Source organism: Podarcis vaucheri (assembly GCF_965113315.1).
Source record: "Podarcis vaucheri genome assembly, chromosome: 3".
NCBI classification, from domain to species: Eukaryota; Metazoa; Chordata; class Lepidosauria; order Squamata; family Lacertidae; genus Podarcis; species Podarcis vaucheri.
Genome location: NC_138761.1, coordinates 4,372,447 through 4,393,142, shown reverse-complemented (window position 1 = coordinate 4,393,142; position 20,696 = coordinate 4,372,447). Strand labels below are relative to the sequence as shown.

Sequence of the window (20,696 nt, the reverse complement as noted above, 5' to 3'; positions counted from 1 at the left end):
AGATGGGAAGTTGAGCTCCATCTTGCACAGTAGCTACTCTCAAACACCCGAGCCCTGGTGGGAAGTGTGAACTATTTGAGTTGATGAAATCTGCTCCCATCTGCTTGTGAGGAATGAGAGTGTTAGAACGACAGAGGACGCTCCCCACCCCTGGACGGAACAAATCTGCAAAGTCCTTACTCACCTCTGGGCTAGGGTGTTACACGGAGACCCCTTCCTCTTCTGGGAATCTGGGTTTGCCGGGTCTGTTGAACTGTTCCCGAGGCCACTCATGTTGAGTCAGTTCACACCTGAGGAGCAAACAAGGAACAAGGCTCAAGGACAAAGCAGAGTAAAATGGGTAAAATCAAGGGATTGCGTGGTTGGCCCAGAGCAGATTCCGGCTCAGGTGATCCAGCAGAGGAGATGTGAGGCAGGTGCTTTCTAATAGCTTCCTCTCTCTTTCAACAGCCACGTGACACCATGGCCCAACCTTCAACCAGCTTTTATGCAAAAAGCTTGCCACATAATATTATGTCTTCTCAGCTTTGCTAACCTTTAGCAGGACTTTCTGAAGAGTGGTTAGTCCCATCACACAGATGCACTAAGGCAGACAAGCAGTAGGTACGTCTTCACTATGATAACCTCTTCCCATGTGTCACCATCTGCTTTGGAGTTTTAGAGAAGCCCCCTGAATAATTTTCTTGGGGGGTTGCTTGGGGAAACAAGAGGGAGGAAGCCTCTCTCCTTCATTGATGAATACTGCAACTCTGATAAAGGTAGCACTTAGCGAAGGTGCTGCAGGATGGAATGCGCCCGTTCAGGTTTTTCACCTGGGATGACGGTTTTCTGGACAATTTTGAATCCTATGCAAATTAGAAGATTTTCAGTTTGCACTGGAAACTTTTCTGATGCCCTAGAACAGGGGTGGGGAATCTCTGGTCTTCAGGTGCTGTTGGACTCCCACCTCCCATCAGTCCCTGTCAGGATGGATAGTGCTCAGTTGGTCCAAGAACATCTGGTGGGCCACAGGCTCCCCCTTCCTGCCCTATACGTAAAGGTCTAGGGACCTCTGACCATTAGGTCCAGTCGTGACCGACTCTGGGGTTGCGGCGCTCATCTCACTTTACTGGCCGAGGGAGCAGGTGTACAGCTTCCGGGTCATGTGGCCAGCATGACTAAGCCGCTTCTAGTGAACCAGAGCAGCGCACGGAAACGCCGTTTCCCTTCCCGCCGGAGCCGTACCTATTTATCTACTTGCACTTTAACATGCTTTCAAACTGCTAGGTGGGCAGGAGCAGGGACCGAGCAACGGGAGCTCACCCTGTCACAGCATTCGAACCACCGACCTTCTGATCAGCAAGTCCTAGGCTCTGTTGTTTAACCCACAGTGCCACCCGCGTCCCTCCTGCCCTACAGAGCAACTTAATTTAACATGCTTGTTTTAAACAAAACTGAAAACTTTGAAGCTGCCACGCTTGGCTAATATTGTGTGCGCAGTTGGCATCTATTTACTGCAGTGGTGGAATGTGTCTCCACGCCACCTGGGGTAGGGCGAGGGGAGGAGAATAAACCAGACCCCCCCCCACCCCCACCGCTGGAATCAAAGGGCACACAGCTGCTGTATCCCCACGCTGCCCTCCCCGAGCAGCCTTGCAAAGCTGGGATCCGGGGAGGGCGATGCTGGTGCAGGAAGAAAACAACAATCGCGCACTGTGCCACCTGCCCACACAGTGGGGAGCCTGGCCAGCCAGCACAGAACTTGGCGGGCACAAAGCCAGCACCTGCATGCTGGTACCCACAATGTGACATGGCCCGTGCTCCCCTCCCGGCATTGGTTGGGAGGAACCAACACCGGGAGAGGCTTGCCAGGCTGTGCTGCAGACACACACTTCGTACCCCCTCAAAACTCTACACACGGGGCCACGACCCTTCTGATTCACTGTCACCAATGAACTTATCAAACAGAACGTTTTCCTTGGAGAAATAAGCACTGTAAAATTCCCATCACGTGTCACTGGGCAATACCCAATGCACTGCTTTCACTAGCACAGGGTTTCCCAAACTTGGGTCATCATCTGTTTTTAGACTACAATTTCCATCATCCCTAGCTAGCAGGACCAGTGGTGGGGATGATGGGAATTGTAGTCCAAAAACAGCTGGAAAGACAAGTCTGGGAAACCCTGCGCTAGCACAATGACTTTGGGCAGCAAAACAGTTTCTTCGCCGTGGTGCCTAGTTATGGAATGTCTTCCCCTTTTGCCAGGCAAAAACATTCTTTACTGCCCAGGTGTTTCTAATGTTACATGCTCTTTTAACCCTTTTCTCTATTATATTATTACTGTACTTGTATTGTGGCACAAATGATTGTACACCACACTGAAATCCAAAATAGAATGAAAGGCAGTATGGAAACAGTTTGGGGCCACCAACTTGCCATTGTCTAAACGTATCTGGGGTTGGCTGCTATGGGAAATAAGATGGTGGGTTAGGTGGACCTTTGCTCTGATCCAGCAATGCTCCTCTGATGTTTGAAGGAGAGAGGAGCATCAAGAGCTGTCAACCTCCCCACTCCGCTCCTCAGCCAACCAAACAAAAGCATTTAATCCAGATCTCTGTGTGGTACCTGCAGGAAAGAGGTACAAGAACAAGCAAAGGAAGAAGTGCTATAGATCAAACGGTCTTAGATCACCAGCAAGTGAGCTAGGCAAAGAGAAATGGAAAAGGAACTCCTCAAATAGCAAGCTAGAACCTTAGCAAAGTACATTCACTAATAGCCCCCGAGGAAGCTTTTTTAGGACAAAATTCCACCCTGTATTCCGCCCTAGGTCTCTAGTTACAGCCGTCCTTAAACGAAGATTTTAAAGGTCAGTTCCTTTAAGGAATAAAAGTGTGGCACCCTTGGGATGCCATTTCCTCATTAACACTTGCTTGTAATTTTCAGAGGAAGATGAAGCAGACACCTTGCCAGGAAGACACTTGTGAGGCTAAGACTGCAGTCCTAAGGAGTACACCTCACGGAACGTAATGGGGTTTACTTTTGAGTAAACATGCACAAATCCCTAATTCTAGAAGTCTTTAACTTGGAAGTCAGTCCCATTGATTTCATTGGAAGGAGGTAAGCGGTTTCTGCTTGTTACTAAAAAGTTAACAGAGCCACTTGTCCCAAGATGGATTTGTCAGTCTGAAAAGGACTGGGCCAAATGTTGTCATTTTCAATCACCTATAGTCGGTTTGAAATGATTCTTTGCATGTGGTTTGCCAATGTACGAATCATGTTTATCAAGATGAAGGTGTTTGTTCAAAGCCAGAAATCTTTTTAGTAGTATTATCACCCCCAATAGATAATTCCCACCTGTGCAAGCTTTGGAAACCTTGGTCACCTGTCCTGATTTAAAAGGGAGAGAATAACCATAAAAATGAGAAAACTGCTGTTCAAGAACCAGCAGCTGAGCCAATGACCACTGATATAATTTTATTTCTCTTCTGTGGCGTACTTGGAGACTAAAACGATGCCAAAACAAACGTAATGGGGAGGAGGGGGAACAGACTTGGCCCTTTCAAAGCCAAAGACTGCAAAACTCATCTGCTCCGGGTACAAGAGCTATGCATTCATTACAGGCTTGATTTCAGTTTGTTTTTCAACCATTTCCTCCAGGGCTCTCCAATTTGCTTAAACCGCTCTTTATTTATAGCCAGCTTTGGCTCTGCTTCAAAAAAAATTAAATTCACACCAGAAATTATTATGCCAATATGAAAACTCTTGGCCTGCTCACACTAGCCAGGAAACCATTCACAAAAGACTTGAAATGCTGTTAATGAAAGCTAGGCGCTTTGTTCAAAGGGAATGTTTTCCAGGATCAGGGCCACAAACTAGATATATATACCCCCCACCCCCTCAAATCCCATTCAGGGAGAAGATAAGAAAGAAGATGGTGACCTTGGCAAAATCGTCTGCATGTCCAATAAAGCAAAAGACAGAACTGCAGGCTTAGCTGAAATATTTGGCTCTATCCAGACTCGAGATGTAATATGTTCAGGGCTTCTTTTTAATTGTAAATCCAGTTTATTTTGCAACGGAACTTGCCAAGGCTGACAAGCCAAAAACAATTTAAACTATCCTAAAAATAGCTTTGATGGTGTAGTTGGAAAAATGATTCGACCCCTAGAGCTCCAAATATGTCTCCCAGCTCTAAAGGTGATACTTGCTCCAGGCGGCGGTGGGGAGAGAGCGGTCATCTGCAGTTGTGCACACGGACCATCCCTGTACTGACCGCCTTTGCTCCACATTCTCTGCCCTCTTCTCAGTTACCAGAAGACGGATTCCTGAGAATGTGCACATTCTATTCTGCTTGCACATAGGAAATGGCACAATTAGTGGGAGTCCCAAACCATGCATGCTTTTTGGGGGGTGGGACATGAACGGCCACTGATGGAGCAAGAGGGGTTGCAGCATTGAAACTAAATAAAGAAATCCTGAACTGTTTTGAGATACTGCCTGGAGCAGTTATGTACTTTCGGCAAACCAAGAGTCTAGTGACAGAATTCAGAAATGGCAGAGGAGTAGACAGATTGAACACACTGAGGTAGAAGGCCTGGGATGATGATGATGATGATAATAATTAATAATAATTACTATTATTATTATTATTACTATTATTATTAGAATTGCCATCATTCTGCCCGGATACCGAGGTCCAGTGCCGAGGGCCTTCTGGCAGTTCCCTCGTTGCGAGAAGCCAAGTTACAGGGAACGAGGCAGAGGGCCTTCTCGGTGGTGGCACCCACCCTGTGGAACGCCCTCCCACCAGATGTCAAAGAGAAAAACAACTACCTGACATTCAGAAGACATCAGGGAAGTTTTTAATGTCTAATAGAATATTTTATTTTAATATTTTGTTGGAAGCAGCCCAGATGGGCAGGGTATAAAAAATAAATAACAACAACAACAATTATTATTATTATTATTGCCCAATAATAATAATAATAATAATAATTAAAGCCCCACCCATGTGGCTGGATTTCCCCAGGAGAGAGGGAAACAGACCAGAATGACCTAGCTGAGAAAGCTTTCTTTCCAGCTCTTCCGATTTGTTTCCCTCTATACGCAGAGTCTCTCAGGAGCCGAGTAAGAAGGGAATGATTGAGACACATCAGCGAGAAGAGGAATCCTCTTCTGGATAAGCTGCTCCAGCCCATTCTGCTGAAACCACCTCCATTCTGGCACAGGGAGAAGCAGTTGCTGAAGCCTGCAAGGTGTTACTATTGAAAAGGATGGTCTACCCAACTGATTTACCTGAAGTTACTGTGGACCGATTTCCATTCTGAAGGAAATCAGCCCTGAGTGCTCACTGGAAGAACAGATCCTGAAGCTGAGGCTCCAATACTTTGGCCACCTCATGAGAAGAGAAGACTCCCGGGAAAAGACCCTGATGTTGGGAAAGATGGAGGGCACAAGGAGAAGGGGACGACAGAGGACGAGATGGCTGGACAGCGTTCTTGAAGCTACCAGCATGAGTCTGACCAAACTGCGGGAGGCAGTGGAAGACAGGAGTGCCTGGCGTGCTCTGGTCCAGGGGGTCACGAAGAGTTGGACATGACTAAACAACAACAACCGTAGACTCCAGAACTGACCCCTATGACCCTTTGCCAACTCCTGGGATCCTTGAAACTGAAGCTTACCTCCAAACCTATAGCCTGAGGGATACATCCTGGGTTAGTTCCAGAAGCAAATCCACAGGTAATTAGAAGCCAGATTAGGGAGCTGCAGCTAAAGCAAGCATCAGATGATAGAACAAATATTTCCTGGGCAGCTTTTATTTATTGTTCTGGTTTCTGTCAATCAGATGCCTCTCCTCTAAGCAAACATAAACCGTTCTCAATTAGAGATGATTAAGAGCCATCCAAAAGGGCTTGTTTATATCTATATCTATCCTCTTTCAAAGACCCTATTAGTCGCTTAGCTCCATACTTGGAACGTCAAGTGTCTCTTCTACTTTTGCAGATTCCAAAATACTGAAACCACCTGTTGGCGCAGCAAGGCAATGCATGAATCATTAAGTAAACCACTCCACTGAGCCAGAAAGGGCTGGGCCCCGACTTGATTTTGTAAGTGGAATTTTCTGTTTTTGACCTCCTATTAAGAGGAAACGGTCAACAGTCCACGTCAAGCCAGCCACATCAATAACGGCCAAGGAAAACAAGCACACTCCGCTGCCTGGGGGCGTCGTCAGGAAAGGGCAAGATTTCAGAGACCCATCTGTTACTGGACGGGCTACCATGCCAAATTCTGCTTGTGTTCTCTTCTCACCTGTTCCACGCAATCCATTCCAGCAACTGTGCAATGCAGGCTTCCTTCCACTGGACGCTGAACCTTGACTGGCACTTCCCAAGGCACTACCTTATTGTGCCCCAAATGCTAACAGCTGGCTCCGGATTAGAATCAAAAACAACTTCCCACAATCCTCTAAGCACAGTTGCTCTTATCTTCCCCCAGGCTAAGCTTGATGGAGAGACTGACAGATGGAGCTACTGGCACTGCTGCCAGACAATATGTGGGGTGTACAGTCAGCAGAATCTCTTTCAAGGATCAGAAGAAGCACCGACCCAGAACCAAAGAATAAAGCTTCCATCAAGGGGCATTCGCACGGAAGCTTCCCACATTAGTGGAGCCATGAAGATGTTGATTCACCAACTTCCAAATGTTTTCTCAAAGCCTGCCTGCACATACCTGTGCTTCAATGGCAGGTTGAACCATGCCACACATGCAAACAGGCACCAGGAAGCCCAGGCTGAATGTGCAAGTACCTAACTGCAAGTTCTCAGCTGGCAGTCAGGAAGAAATTCTTGCAAAAGGAGACAGGACACCAAGTGAGAGACCCCAACTCTGGAGCACAAATAGTGACCCAGCGCAGAAGAAGCACGCCTTGCACTGAAAAGCACATTGATCAGATTCACACAATGCACTCCAAGCAAATGTGCCGTCCAAAGGGCATTTCACATGTTATGGATTGAGGGTATACATAACACGGACATTCTGAAGCTGGTATCTATCACCAGGCAGTGTTTGGTCCTACCATCTGACTACGACCGAGCTTGAAAAGCTCATCCTCCGGTCAAGTCCTTCAGAATCGCCTCCGACAATGATTAATGACCTGAGCCTCTGATAAGGCTCCAGGCATGTTCCCTCATTACCCAGAGTATCCACCAGCAGGGAAGGACGAGAAAATAGGAGCTACATTGCATAGAGTTTTATTTCTAGTTACGCAGACAGAAAAGAAATATACATGCTCTCTCTGTGAAAGCAGAGAGCAACTGAAAAACAAAGGAACAGGAAACCAGTAACATCACATCCGTCTCCTGTCTTCCGTGAGACTTCCAATAGCCTGGAATCTCTGAAATGCAAAACAAAGTCTTGCGACTCCAAGCACTGCACAGTGGCAACACACAGAAATCTAACAGGTGGAGCAGCTTACTTGGACCATAGACCTTGCAGGAGCGTTAAAAGGCAGCAAAATGCCTGTTTAGTTATTACTATGTTTAACTACCATTGGGAAGGAGATGTCATTTAGATTTTCTACTTCAGCTACCAAAATGTCTCCAGCCACCAGCTCCCTTCTCCAGCAACTGAAGATCCAGAATCTACCTTGTGCCTTTTTTATTTGCAATGCTCTACAGAAACGGTAGGAACCCTTTTTTCAGTCTGGGCGCCACTAACAGTGGTGGCCAGGGGCAGAAGTGAAAGTGGGCAGAGCAAAGAGTGTGAATTTTATCTTTGTACAGTAGGCTACTTCCTGCAAATACTCACACACTTCTCTCCATCCTCCATCCAGGAAACAAGAAGCACAAGGAGTTCAAGGATGCATTCCAGTCTGGCAAAAATGCTTAAGGGTGCATTCAAGGAGGGGGTGTGGCCTGGGGAGAGTCTTGAGGGCCAAAGAGAGAGGCTTGGAGGGCCACATTTGGCTCTCCAGCCTAAGGTTCTCCACCCCTGCTTTACAGTTTAAAAGGCTGGGGAACATTTGGCCCACAGGCCATTTTGGTCAAAGGACCTGTCAGTCACCTGACATCACAGGATTATCAGGCACCAATATCTTTTATCTCCCATCTGAGCACCAAGTTCTAAGGTAAGAGATTTTCCCCAGCGCTAAAATTGGAGATAAGCTTCTGCCTCCTCCTTTGACAATAAAGTTTACACAGAAAGCTGCCTGTAGAAATGACGCCAGGATACAACCCAAGACTGGAGCCTTCCTTTAAAGAAATTATCTAAGCAGGAGGCAAGAAAAGAAACTTCACCATTACATACTGATAGAAAACTAAGGCAGTGTTTCCCAACCTTTTTTGGGCAAAGGCACACTTGTTTCATGAAAAAAATCTCGAGGCACACCACCATGCCAGATGGGGAAAGGTCACTTTTTACTTATTCACTTTTTGAATAATAAGAATTATACGTCATGGGGGGGGGGGGGCAGGATTTTAGAGATGTTTAGGTGGGGCATGGCCCAAAAAAAGGTTGGGAACCACTGTTCTAGAGCAAGTAAGAAAGCTACCCCAGAGGGGGAAGGGTGGATTGAAAAAGTGGAATGAGGACAAGAGCCTATTCTTGCCAGGCTGCTGCTACACCCACTGGTCTTCCAATTGATCCAAATTGGGTCGCAGTGCCAAGTGCAACCGTGCAAACTATACGGCCAAAGATTTAAGACGCTGGTCCCCCAAGTGCAATGTGTTTGGGTTCAATGTGGAAAAAGTTGACAGCGGCGGGTCTGCACTTGGAGGGCAGGAGCTCTGCAAGGTTTCCAAGGCAGGGATCGACGCCGGGAACTGATGTGCCTGGGATCCTTTTCATGCAAAAACACACCTACACTCTGCCCGCTGAGTCACGACGCAGAAGCCTCTGTGGTTGTTTGATGCTTGTTCAGCATTTGGCGGTCATTCTGGGGGGTTGGGGGGTGTCTGGAAGAGGGGCAGCCCCCCGCCAAGCCCCTTGAGGCCCTGTCTCGGCTGCCCCTCGCCTCCTTCCCACGGCTCCCGGGGCTCCTTCCAGAGAACAGGAAGGCCCGCGACCTGGGGCGTGTGTATCCCCCCCCGTCTCGGGCACCTTCCTCACCCGTTCAGCGGGGGTCCCAGGGGCTCACAGGCGTCGGTTTCCCCCTCCGGGACGAGGCGCAGGACTCCCGCCAGGTCCGCCCGGCACTCCCAGGAGCAGGCGGCCGGCGGGCGCAAAGGGGCCTCCAGCGGCGGGAGCTTTTGCGAGGCCAGCTACTGCCGCCAGGCTGCTGCCGCTCGCCATGGCAAGCAGGAAGCCCCCCAGGGCTCTGGGCGCCGAGAGGATGCTACACGGTGGGACCATACGCGGGCAGCGGAGAAGAAGAAGGGCGGCGGGAGAGGGGCGGTTCTCCAGGGGGGAACTCAGCTTCCCAAGATTGCAGGGCTCACCGGACGGTTCTTCCCCGCAGGAACTTCCGCCCTTCCGCAGCTTCAACCGTAGACGTATTAGCATATGATAGGATGAAAGCTGGCCATAGAGAAAAGGCGAAGTTTGGCTGTCCGCAGCCTGGATTCCCGGGTTTCTTTCGACGTTACAGCCCCGTGACGTCAGCGCCACGCAGGCAGCCAGACGGCGCGCTGGGCGGCCTCTCCTCGCCGCCGCCGCCCCGCCTCTCGTCGCCCGCCTCCCTCCCACGGCACACCAGGCAACGTCTGGCGGCACACTAGTGTGCCGCGGAACACCAGTTGGGAAACACTGAACTAAGGTACAGAAAGATAAAAACTGCCATTGGGCTTCACTCAAACTAATAGTAGTTTTGCTATTGGCCACCATAGAGGCAAACCGTTTGCCCTTGGCCAGATTTTTATGAAGCACAGGTGATGGCTGCATGTTGACAGCCACCAGCACAAGATAAAGGGGTCCCAAAGGAATGTATGCTCCTACAGCTGCTACCTATGAACAGCAACTAGCTCTCACCACTCAACCAGCAACTGGTTCTCCAGAAGATCCCATGAACGCCTCTTAAACGTTCACATCCATGTGGAGTCCCTGCGCCCCACCCTCCACTGCTAAAGTGACCCCTACCATGAGCTGTGCTGTGCACAGATGTTCTTGAGATGCTGCGAGTACCTGGTTCCAAAACTGGCCCTAGATCAAGAAGACCACAACTGACGCTCAAGGGGAAACAACAGGTGCGGGAAGATAGAAGCCTGAACCAAGTAGTCCAATAAACTGCTCCAATATAATAATAATAATAATAATAATAATAATAATAATAATAATAATAATATTTATACCCCACCCATCTGGCTGGTATTCCCCAGCCACTCTGGGCGGCTTCCAACAAAATATTAAAATACAATAATCCATCAAACATCAAAAGCTTCCCTAAACAGGGCTGCCTTCAGATGTCTTCTAAAAGTCTGGTAGTTGTTGTTCTCTTTGACATCAGGTGGGAGGGCGTTCCACAGGGCGGGTGCCACCCCCGAGAAGGCCCTCTGCCTTGTTCCCTGTAACTTGGCTTCTCGAAGTGAGGGAACTGCCAGAAGGCCCTCAGCGCTGGACCTCCAATGCAAGTGCCCTATGTGCGGAGGCTTCCCATTCTTAGGGTGTGAAATGGGAAATGCCTTAAAAGCGGATTATCCTACAAATTCATTTAAATAGGTATGAAACAGCTATGACTCCAAGTTACTACATGAAGTCTCAGAGTTTAGAAGCAGAGTGTGCTCAATTACCAGATGCTGGGAGGTGTACAAGGGATGAGTAGCTCCTTCAACATCTTACTTATGTGGCATCCAGCTAACTATTACTGAAAACAGAATGCTAGGATAGTTGTGTAACAGTTCAGCAGTCATTAAATTACAGAAGCAACATAAAGATTATAAATGGGACCAAATGCATAAAGGGCTCAGAGTTCTCTTATCCACCCACAAAAGTAGTCATGCATGGATTTGTGATATTTAGTTTTCCACACTTTGGGTCCCAAGGTGGCTGACAAAGAATGTTAAAAACAATAAAGAATAATATAAAGGCTGAGTACAACAAGAAGAAAAAATGAATAGCATTAAGAAGAAAAAATGATATCCCCAAAACAAGACTCTGATTTGAATTCACCAGCAGAGAAACAGAAAGATTCCGAAATTGCCATGTTTTTGCTCATCGCTCAGCAGTGGCTGAGCTGGGTGGGCCCCCTTCAGGAGGGGGGTGCCACAGACAAAAAGGCCCTGTCCGTAATGCCTTTATTCACTTCTTAAGGCATGGAAACATGGAAAAAGTCCTCGGGTGATGATCTGAATGTACAGGTAGGTACATCTGATATATTTCCAAGGAATTCTACACTTACCAAAAAAAAACAAAAAAAACTAGGGCCCCTCCAAACAATCAGAAGGAAGCCTTCTGGCTCCACAAGGTTTGAAAGGAACCACCATCCAGCTGGAACTCTCTACATGCATTTCTCAGCCCTGAAATGCTCAGGATTAATTACTAAGAACATGGTATGTCAACTCCAATGTTTCCTGCTAAAACACCCTGTCTTGTAGGCTCTCCTATCCTCTCCCCCAGAAGGTGACTGCTCTCTGGATGATTCCCGTATCTGACTCAACATATCAGAAATGATCACCGTTCTAAGTGATGACATTAAAAGCATCGGCCTGAAACAAAAAATGAGCAGAAGTGACTAATAAAATACTGTTGCTTGAGATGATAGCAAGATTAAAACAAAAACAAAAAAAATGCATTTCCAACAGCAATTAAAAACTTCAGCATTAACCACCATCATGTTCTGTCTGTACATGTTTATTTACATATCAGGAAGCTCCGTTTTAGAAGCCTGTGCTTCAACTGGTGGCCAGGCAAGTTGGCCAGGCAAAAAGGAGGGCAAACCGGGAGCGATGAAGCAAGGGGTGGCTGCTAGGATAAAGGTGCTCTCTCCCACAATGTTAGGGACAAGCTTCCCCAGTAACATCTATGGGTCGCTGCAAAAAACTGCCCGGCTCATGGTGCCAGTTTGAGCTTCCATTCTTCCAGCATCTTCCAGCACCTTTAAAGCCCTATAAGGCATAGGACCCTCATACCTACAGGACCACCTCTCCTGGTATGCCCCACGGAAGACCTTAAGGTCTGCAAATAATAACGTCTTGGAGGTCCCGAGCCTCAAGGAAATTAGACTGGCCTGGACCAGGGCCAAGGCCTTTTCAGCTGTGGCCCCAGCCCGGTGGAACACTCTGTCGCAAGAGACCAGGGCATCTTTCCGCAGGGCCTGCAAGATGGAGCTGTTCCGCCAGGCCTTTGGTCGGGGTTCAGACTGACTCCCCCTCCCCTTTCATAAGAACTAGCATGAAAGCGGCCTCCCAATTTTTCTCACAGGCCCATATAAGTTCAGCACAAACAGTTGGGCCTGGTGAGCATTTAAGGTCCCCAACCCTAATCTGCGGGTTGCCATCTGACTGGATTTTATTCTGATCCTGATCTGATTTGAGGATGTATTTTAATTGATTGCCTGATTTTATGTTAATGTGTTATACATTTGATGTTAGCCTCTCTGAGCCTGGTTTTGAGATATATTATCTGAAACAACTGGCCACAGATGGAGAAGTAAACATTTATTTATTTATTTAGCACCAGATCAGTGTACATGATGATTTACGGGGCAGTGTACACCTCTTTTTAAAGAAGGTGGTCCCCTGTTCCAAAATTCTGACAAGTAAGGGACAAAGGATGGATCTGACCAGGTACTTAGGCTTAAAAACCCCCACCAATTTCTGGCACTTCATCCCTATATTTTAGCACCTATGCATTTCTTGTTTCTGCTGTTTTACAGATCTTTCTATTAGTGAGATGAGTCTCAGCCCTATCAACGGTGCTCTTTGTTTAAAGTTTGTTTAAACATCACTCCTCCCGAGTAAGAGTCCCTTGCAGAAGCAGCACCAGCTTTTTTGGAGCCGTGAACCTGCTTCATTCTTGCTGATATGAAAACTAACTGCTCAGAATCTGAGGAAAGGTGGAAGGAATGTGGGGTGGGGTGAAGAGAGATGGAGAGGAGCAATTTAACTCCTAAGAGGTGGGATTTGCCTTAGCAAAAATAGTTAGCAAGCTTTTTTGCTCAGGTTTATGAATCTGTCTTTTAACAACTTACGTGAAATGTATTTCTAACTGCCGTTACAGATACCAGATTAGTATACAAATGGTTTGACTCACCGTGATACTAAAACAAAACACAATACAAAACGTCTCAAAACAATCAAACACTTTTAAAGGTTTTAAAGTTAAGCAGCAGCATCTAGAATTGGGCTTGCAAGCAAACAGGTAACCAACGCAGCTCTTTTAGAAAAGGTGCAATGTGGTTCCACTTGACTGTGGCAGCTAGAATTCTGGCTGCCTCATTCAGTACCAGCTGCAGATTCCGAGTAGTCTTCAAGGGCAGCCCCACCTACATGCATTGCAGTAATCTAGCTGGTAACTCTCATGCAGAGTCTAACCCAGGCTTCCTTAACCTCGGCCCTCCAGATATTTTTGGCCTACAACTCCCATGATCCCTAGCTAGCAGGACCAGTGGTCAGGGATGCTGGGAATTGTAGTCTCAAAACATCTGGAGGGCTGTGGTTGAGGAAGCCTGGTCTAACTACTCTCTTGTCTTCTCTGACTGGTGGGGATCCCAAGAGCACATTCTTCCCAGGGCTGCTACCCAAGAAGCTGGGACTGAAACTGTGACCCCACCCCACATATGAAGTAGGTCATCTGCAACTCAATTTATTGCCTTTTCTCCCTTATCAAAGACGTTGGTAAAACACAATACAATCTTCCAGGAGGTTGACAACACCAGAAAAAGGTTGCACGTCGCTCACAGATTCTGCCTAAAAGGCAGCACAGAATTTCTTCTGCCACACAATGGCTCTGCTATCTATAAACACATGCATAATCCTAACAGAGGATGCTACTTGAATCTCACTCAATTCTGGAGTAGCTTTTTCCATGCAAGCCTCAAAGGTTCTAGAAAAGAACCATAGCCCAAAAAGGATTTTGAGTGTAAAAACTAGAATCTGGCACCCTGTGCCCCTGAAGTATTTATTTACTTATAAAAATATTTACATATTGCTATTCAGCAGTCACGAAATTAAAAGACGCCTGCTTCTTGGGAGGAAAGCAATGACAAACCTAGACAGCATCTTAAAAAGCAGAGACACCACCTTGCCAACAAAGGTCTGTATAGTTAAAGCTATGGTTTTCCCAGTAGTGATGTATGGAAGTGAGAGCTGGACCGTGAAGAAGGCTGATCGCCGAAGAATGGATGCTTTTGAATTGTGGTGCTGGAGGAGACTCTTGAGAGTCCCATGGACTGCAAGAAGATCAACCCTACCCATTCTTAAGGAAATCAGCCCTGAATGCTCACTGGAAGGACAGATCCTGAAGCTGAGGCTTCAATACTTTGGCCACCTCATGAGAAGAGAAGACTTCCTGGAAAAGACCCTGATGTTGGGAAAGATGGAGGGCACAAGGAGAAGGGGACAACAGAGGACGAGATGGTTGGACAGTGTTTTTGAAGCTACCAGCATTAGTTTGACCAAACTGCGGGAGGCAGTGGAAGACAGGAGTGCCTGGCGTGCTCTGGTCCAGGTGGTCACACAGAGTCGGACACAACTAAACAACTAAACAACAACAACAACATTCATCATAAATATAAAGCAGAGTGGTTTACAACAACCATATATAAAACCATACAATAAAAAGCATGTAAAATTTTAAAATCGGAAATCAGCTACCAGTTATGGAAAGGTGCATTTTTAACTGCTTGTATAAGCCTGACAGAATAGAAAAGTTTTGAGCTGGTGTTTGAAGGCAGAAACAGAAGGTGCCTGCTAAATCTCCATGGGCAGAGTATTCCACAGGACTGAGCCATTGACACTAAAGACTCCTGTTTCTTGATGCTGCCAAATGAGCCTCACCAACTCAGGGAAATTGGGTCAACATTAGCACACCCAGACATTATAACAACATAACAGAATAAAGCTTCGCATTAACATTCTAGATTGCGAGTGGATGGCACGTCCAATATGAAAGGACAGCGTGATCCAGCCGCTGTGACATTTACTGATCAAAAAAGAAACAGGACGAAAAAAAATGTTTGATTAGCCACCAAGTTCTACAAATGAGCAAAGTGGCTGGCCTGGCAGCAGCCTTTGCATTCATTACTGCACAAGGGGATAATTTTGACAGAGCACCATAAAGCCAGTTTGACTGACAGAAGACAAATACCTAGATCTCCAAGGAAATATCAAGAGCTCCCGCTTCTTTTGACTCAGAATTGCATTATCTCAGCTTCAAGCCTGGAGATTCTAGCTTTCACCCAAATGTTTCTTAAACATCTAAAACTGCAGGAGACAAGAGTCAAAGGTCGCTTCCACACTCGCACCTTTTGCATCATTCGCTCACTTTCTATGGAGAATCAGGACACCATTATCAAAACATTGCAGTGCACTGAATTCCAAATTGTTCTGTGGATTTTCAGATCTATTTGTAGCATTTCAGCACTGATGTTCTTAAGGGGTCCTGTACCTTTAATTAAAAGTATCCTGTTTGCAGTACTTTCTTCTCTATCCACTGTCTCCAAATCGTGTGTGTGTGTGTGTGTGACGTCCCCTCCCACTCAGTTTTAATTACCTTTTTCTAGTTGTGATTAAATATTGGCTTCCTCTTTTTTTAAAATAATAATAATAGCACTTTTCACTATAAAAATATAAAAATTAACCCCAATTTAAAAATAAATAATACAAAGCAATTAAGCTTTCTCTCCTACCTGGCAGAAACATCACTCTAAAAGGACCTTTGCTGAATGTAACTTACTAGTGAGTAAAGATTAAAGCAGAATCGTAAGCATGGAGGAGGGCACTCCTGGATAACATAGTGCTATATTAAGTGCTATGTTGAGCCTCCATTTAATTTCACTTCCAGCTAATTGTGAAATGCAATGCCTCAGCAGTACTAAAGGCACCACTCTGGAAGCAAGCAAAGTGCTTCAAACTATTATAAACATCTTCTCTTCATGTTAGATGAGCATCTGATTCCATGTTACTCATTATGGAGTCATTGGAAATTCAAATCTACTTCTTTATAGCAGCTGTTTCCCTTCTGCATGCCAAATGGTTTCATTACTAGAGTTGTGCTTATGGAAATGACACACACACACAAATTTATAACCAGGAAAGTGGCATTAAAAACACGCGTTTGTTGTTAACATCGAAACACTTCCCACCTGGCTGATCTTCCACTTGCAAAAGCCAATCTCCTTCATGTTTGCAGAGTTGCAGATTCTTTTCCCACTGCAGACACAGCCTCTTTTGCAGACTGAACAGTTTGGTTCAATATCACCTCTCTCATTAGTTGGTCTGTGGCACTCAGCTGAACACAGCAACACTCCTTCCCAAAGTCAAGCATTCAATCTTTCCACAGCCAACCTCAGCACTGCTACAGCTGAAACATTAAGAACATCGGCTCATTCAGGGATGGCAGGCACACCTGGCTGATGACAACTTGGTTGCCACTGAAGAAGCCGTCGACTCATGACTACAAAGAGCTTCGCTCTGTGGCCAGGATGCGCTCAAGACATTTTGGTGCCCAAAGGAGATAATTCAAAGCTCATCCCCCTCCCCAATCACACTGCAAAAGTTCACCCCTCTAAACCCCACTGAAATAAATAGAAAGTGTGTATGCTGCTTGTGGCGAAGAATTTCCAGATGAATTCTGCTCCACAGCTCAGAACTTCATGTTTATTACTACTCAGTAACCCTTGATGCCTGTCGTCTTTGTCCATGGAGTTTTCATCAAACCTATCCATTCTGAAGGAAATCAGCCCTGAGTGCTCACTGGAAGGACAGATCCTGAAGCTGAGGCTCCAAGACTTTGGCCGCCTCATGAGAAGAGAAGACTCCCTGGAAAAGACCCTGATGCTGGGAAAGATGGAGGGCACAAGGAGAAGGGGACGACAGAGGACGAGATGGTGGGACAGTGTTCTCGAAGCTACCAGCATGAGTTTGACCAAACTGCAGGAGGCAGTGGAAGACAGGAGGGCCTGGCGTGCTCTGGTCCAGGGGGTCACGAAGAGTTGGACACGACTAAACAACAACAACAACTCTTGGTGGCCCTTAAAACCTGCTTCATGTGACAATCATTTCACTTTCCTCTTGATAGGGCCATCTTGGGGCACTACAGTATAAAAGCAGGTGGGTCCCCTTGCCAGTTTTGTTGGTTTTGGAACAGAAGAGACTGCAGGTGAGATCTGCCAAGGAGCAAAGTGGCAGAGAATGACAACCTCCTTCACTTTTAAGGCTCATCTACACTTAGCTTTTGCCCCACTCCTTCCAGGCACAGGTCTGTTATGTGTCAGGGCATTCTGCTTGTTTCTTTTCTCTCCTGTAGCTTTCCCCGTGAAAACCCACCCTTCAGCACTCAATCACAGCAAACATCATTTCAGGATTTCACAGGGAGAGCTGGAGTGGGGGTGCTTAGGCAGGGAGCTTTTAAGTGCAGACCATGCCTGGAAAGACCAGAGGAAAGGTAAGTGTGGGTTAGCCTTTAGCCAACTTCAGGAAACCACCATTTCGTCTGACTTCCTCGCTAGTGAACATTCTTAGTGCAAACGTGGCATTTTTGTCTTTAGGATCCAGAAAGGGGGGGGGACCTGGGTAACACTGAAACGGGATATAACGCTTGCATTTCATCCCACTTAAAATAAAAATTGCAAACTGATGAGGAAATTACGTGGAGAACTAAACCTAGAAATGGAAAAATGAAAACCTTAGAGAAACAGTCAGGCTTCTCATTCTTCCAAATGAAAAGGAAGAGCATATCTGGAAAATAAAAGAACAAAAAGTATGCTTAAATATAAACATAAAGGTAAAGGGACCCCTGAAGTTAAGTCCAGTCATGAACGACTCTGGGGTTGTGGCGCTCATCTTGCTTTACTAGCCAAGGGAGCCGGCGTTTGTCCGCAGGCAGTTTTTCTGGGTCATGTGGCCAGCATGACTAAGCCGCTTCTGGTGAAACCAGAGCAGCACATGGAAATGCCATTTACCTTCCCACTTGCACGTTGATGTACTTTCGAACTGGTAGGTTGGCAGGAGCTGGGACCGAACAACGGAAACTCACCCCATCGCGGGGATTTGAACCGCCGACTTTCTGATTGGCAAGCCCTAGGCTCAGTTCGTTTCTACCACAGCGCCACCCGCGTCCCAATGCTTAAATATATGAAGTCCAAATAGAGAAGAAGCACCGCTCATCTCCTGAGAGCAAAAATGCCCTTTCCACAAACAGGGAAGAGCCCTGCTCAAAGGGCCAGCAGAGGCAGCCGCAACAGAGCAGGGAGGATGGTGGTGCTGCTACTTCTGGAAAGCGCATGGCAGGTGCTGCTACAATAGCCCCCCCCCCCGCCGCCTTGCATGCCACTTACTTGCATGCCACTGTGATGAAAATGCTACTTTACTCAAGTGACCAGGCAGCTGGCAAACTGAATCCTGGGGATAAAATACGTGGAATTTTTTTTCCTCCTTTAAATGGTGTGACCAGGGCAGTCTATGGCCATATTGCCACAAAGCAGAATTCGAGATGAGCCCTAGGCATGTTGCTAAACAAGAAGAACCTCTAACGAAGTGGCCTTTTGTTGCACTCCATTGTATTAGTTCTCTTTTGGCTTGGAAATTACTAGCCAAGTGAACTGACAGCTCAGTAAGATGAAAGCTGCAGTGCAACTTCATGTCTCCAAATCAATCCTACTTTAAGGCAGCCACGGGTTCAGGTGATTACAGGATCCTTGCCAGGTGATTAATTTTAAATTATGCACAGCACTCTTTTAAACCCCACACAGACTCCCATGGCTTGACCAAGAAGGGAACTATCAAAGAACTGCACCAACAACACTTTTGCAGATGGTATCCCAATTCTGCCCTTTATGTTTTCTAGGTGGCATCTCAGATCAAATAAAAGTGCCTCAACACCAACTGAACTATCCTCTTTAAATTGCTTTGGTTCACAACAAACAGGACCAAAACGAAGCCACAGCTATTTTACTCATGTGTTTCCCTGAGGGATAGATCAGGTGCCTTAAAAAAAAAAACTGGGAAAAAGACAAGCTGGTAGCAAGGTTAAGGGAAATGAAGGCACCGTTTGAAAGCTGAATGGCGAGCAAGAGAAACTCCCTTTCAAAAAGGTGAGTCAAGGTTAGGCCTGTCTTGCTTAAACAGTGAATCTCTTCACTAAATTTCATCTTTTCCCCAGTACCCCAGCTTGTAAAAGCAGCAAATGTCACCAAACACCCCTTTTTACGGTCACTGCACAGATAAATATTGTCGTGGTCAGCAACATGGAGCCAGCCTTGCATACCAGCAGTTCTTTTCTGCAGCACAGATGCAAGGCTTTATCTACTTGAAGCGATAGAGCGCCCCTTGTTCTGCAGCTGCACAGGACTCAACACCGCAAGGATAGAGCATTTCTGCTGCTCCAAAGGGCAGGGCTAGCTCTCATGGGCTTAAGTTACAAGATGGTGGATTTTGGTTAAACGTGAGGAGAAACCTCTGGATGGTAAAAGCAGTTCAACAATGGAAGCAATTACTTAGATGTGAGAGGGCTTGCCCTTTCTGGAGGTCTTGAAAGAGGGGCTGGACAACCATCTGTAGGGGCTGCTCAAGCTCTGGAGTTCCTGTATTAAGGTTGGATAAGATGGCCTACAAGGCCCTTCCATGCGTTGGCCAACCTAACGCATGTGCCCCTCAATGCTTCCTGAATCTGCCACCTCCTTCCATCCCACTATAATTCCTTCCTTTGCTCCTCCAGGTTTATTAAAGGGCCCTCTTGTAGATTCCTCTGAGAGCAACCCCATTAAACCCAGTGGGGTTTACTTCTGAGCAAATGTGGGTCACATCCAAACCAGATATGCAAAGCACAAGCAACACACATGGCTTCCTCCACAGGATCCTGATAAACGTAGTTGTTTAATTTTTATTATTTTTATTTCAACTGCATCAGACCAACAAGGCTACCTACCTAAATATGGTAAACTACAGTTTCCAAGATTCTATGGGGGAAGCCATAAACTTTAAATGCATGGTGTGGTGTGACCCTGGCTAAGACTGGGAATTGTAATCCGGTGGAACCATGGTGAAAACTGAAGTAGAGCGGTCTTTGTTCCAGACTAGGTAATCTACAACACTTCTCTGCCCAAAGCTGGCTCTAGCTCTGCCCTCAGCAGAAAGAATTGTCTATCCCTGCTCTAGTTACTCAAAGTACCACCTGCATACCAAATCATGCTATGAAATGGCCCCTGCTGTCTGTGAGATTAAGGCATGCAATTGTTAGCCCATTAAGGTTCAAAAAGACTCTTGGTTGTTTTGAGACCCTGATGTATCCATGGAGGGATTACCAAGGGGGCACTGGCAGGGACCCACTGGAGGTGTAAATGACTATCAGACTTTGAAAAGTTGGTATCACTGAATCAATTTAATCAATTTTGTTGAATTAATTAATCTAAATAGTTTCAACTGGATTTTGAATAAATGTGCAATTAACTGTTAGTGTTTTGGATTTTATTGTGGTGTTATTTTCCTTAGTGGGTCATGCAAACTGCTATTCTGAATAATGTTTTTTATAGGGAAGGGTGGGGGCACTGGGAATAAGTTTATGGAATCAAGGGAGCAGTGGTCCCCAAAAGTTTGGGAACCACTCATTGCTATAAGGGGGGGACATG

The 20,696-nt window shown here is 46.4% G+C and overlaps 1 protein-coding gene across 5 annotated transcripts in view; it reads right to left on the bottom strand.

Annotated features, from left to right (window-relative positions):
- Window positions 1–20,696, bottom strand: part of NCOA1 (nuclear receptor coactivator 1) — a 302,949-nt gene that overhangs the window by 101,352 nt on the left and 180,901 nt on the right. For all 5 annotated transcript variants that reach the window (XR_014218165.1, XM_082217275.1, XM_082217278.1 and 2 more), the window contains one exon: window positions 185–290. Coding sequence is in view for 4 of the 5 variants with exons in the window: in XM_082217275.1 (XP_082073401.1) it covers window positions 185–273 (89 nt within the window). In the remaining variant the exon portion in view is untranslated. The remainder of the gene's footprint in view (window positions 1–184; window positions 291–20,696) is intronic.